This window comes from Haliaeetus leucocephalus, unplaced genomic scaffold (assembly GCF_000737465.1).
Source record: "Haliaeetus leucocephalus isolate CR32 unplaced genomic scaffold, Haliaeetus_leucocephalus-4.0 Scaffold101, whole genome shotgun sequence".
NCBI lineage: Eukaryota > Metazoa > Chordata > Aves > Accipitriformes > Accipitridae > Haliaeetus > Haliaeetus leucocephalus.
In genome coordinates this window covers 1,006,839-1,008,111 of record NW_010972537.1, presented here as the reverse complement: position 1 = coordinate 1,008,111, position 1,273 = coordinate 1,006,839, and the positions used below count along the sequence as shown (strand labels likewise).

The 1,273-nt window shown below is 56.6% G+C and overlaps 1 protein-coding gene across 1 annotated transcript in view; it reads right to left on the bottom strand.

The window, feature by feature from the left end:
* The window catches only part of FBXO7 (F-box protein 7), an 11,973-nt gene extending 11,646 nt beyond the window's left edge, over window positions 1-327 (bottom strand). Inside the window, exon 1 of the mRNA XM_010585366.1 lies at window positions 27-327. Within this exon, the coding sequence (XP_010583668.1) occupies window positions 27-148 (122 nt within the window). The 5' untranslated portion in view covers window positions 149-327. The remainder of the gene's footprint in view (window positions 1-26) is intronic.
* Window positions 328-1,273: the final 946 nt, after the last annotated feature.

Below are 1,273 nucleotides of genomic sequence, written 5' to 3'. Positions count from 1 at the left end.
CCGCGATGGTTCGTTCCGCACGCTACCTGTACCCCCAGGCGGGCAGCAGGGCCCGGCGCAGCTGCGCGCGCAGCTCCCCCAGCGTTGGCTCCGCCCCCTGCACCTCCAACGGCGCCGTTCGCTTCTGCACCCGCACCCGGAGCTTCATGGCGGCGGCGGGTCTCCGCGCCCGCCTTCGCGCCCCCGAAGCGGGCCCCGCCGGGTGGCGGCGATGGTGATGGTGGCGGGAGGGGAGCGGGCGCAAGGGCTGCCGGGGCGTGTCGTTGTTTTGGTTGGCGCGGCACCGCCTCAGGCCGCCCGGCCACGCCCCCTCCCCGGTCTGGCCCCGCCCCCGGGGCCTGAGGCGTTTCCTAACGCGCCGCCGGCCGCTCGCCCGATCGGTGCGCTCGGCGCGCCGCGCGGCGGCGATCGATGATTGGGGCGTTCGGGCTGCGTCCGCGCATGCGCCGGAAGGAGTTAGCCGACCCCGGGGTGGCGGCCATGGCGGGGCTGGTTCTTGTTCGCCTCCGTCATTGAGGTGGTTTTGCTGTTGTTGTTCAGCGGTGGGCCTGTGCGCCTCGGCGGTTTATTCCCGCCGTGCCTGGAAGGGGGTAAGCCCCTGGCGGGAGTGATCTCTGCGCGCTGGCTGCCTGCCGTGCGGAGGGGTTTGGTTGGGCCGCTTTTCTCTCCTCCCTCCTTTTCAGTGTATGTACTGGTTTAGATGGTCTTCTGAAACCAAAAACGTCGAGGAGAGCGTGAACTCTGCTGGCGGAGTTCATGGAAACAGGTGCTAGGGGAAGGGTAGAAGGAGGATACTGTCCCCAAAAGTACTTAGTTTTGTAAAGGAACATGTTTTTTTACAAGGCAGAGTTGTTGTCTCGGAGGTAATGTTTTATCAGCAGTCAAATAATCTCACCAAAAGTACAAAGTGTCACAAGCTTGACTTTACTGGCTTTAGTTCCCCTTCATCTGTCGTACTGGGAAAGAGGTTCCTCCCCACACCTTAGACCTTATCAAATAGTATACTCAACTTCTTCTAGAAATACACACATTGTAGAAGTATAATGTTCATGGAAAAATGTAAAAGGCACAATTCAGGTTTTTACTTTGTTTAATGAATTACATTAAATTTCAGAGAAAGTGAATTCAGAGGTAGCTTGGATCAATGCTTATTCTCAGATTATCTTGTTTTTCCTTCTAATGATACAATTTAATTACCTAGCCTTTCTCCACACAAGGAATAATATGAGAAGTACGAGGTGCAGGAAAATTGGAGTACTTACTAGGAATATAA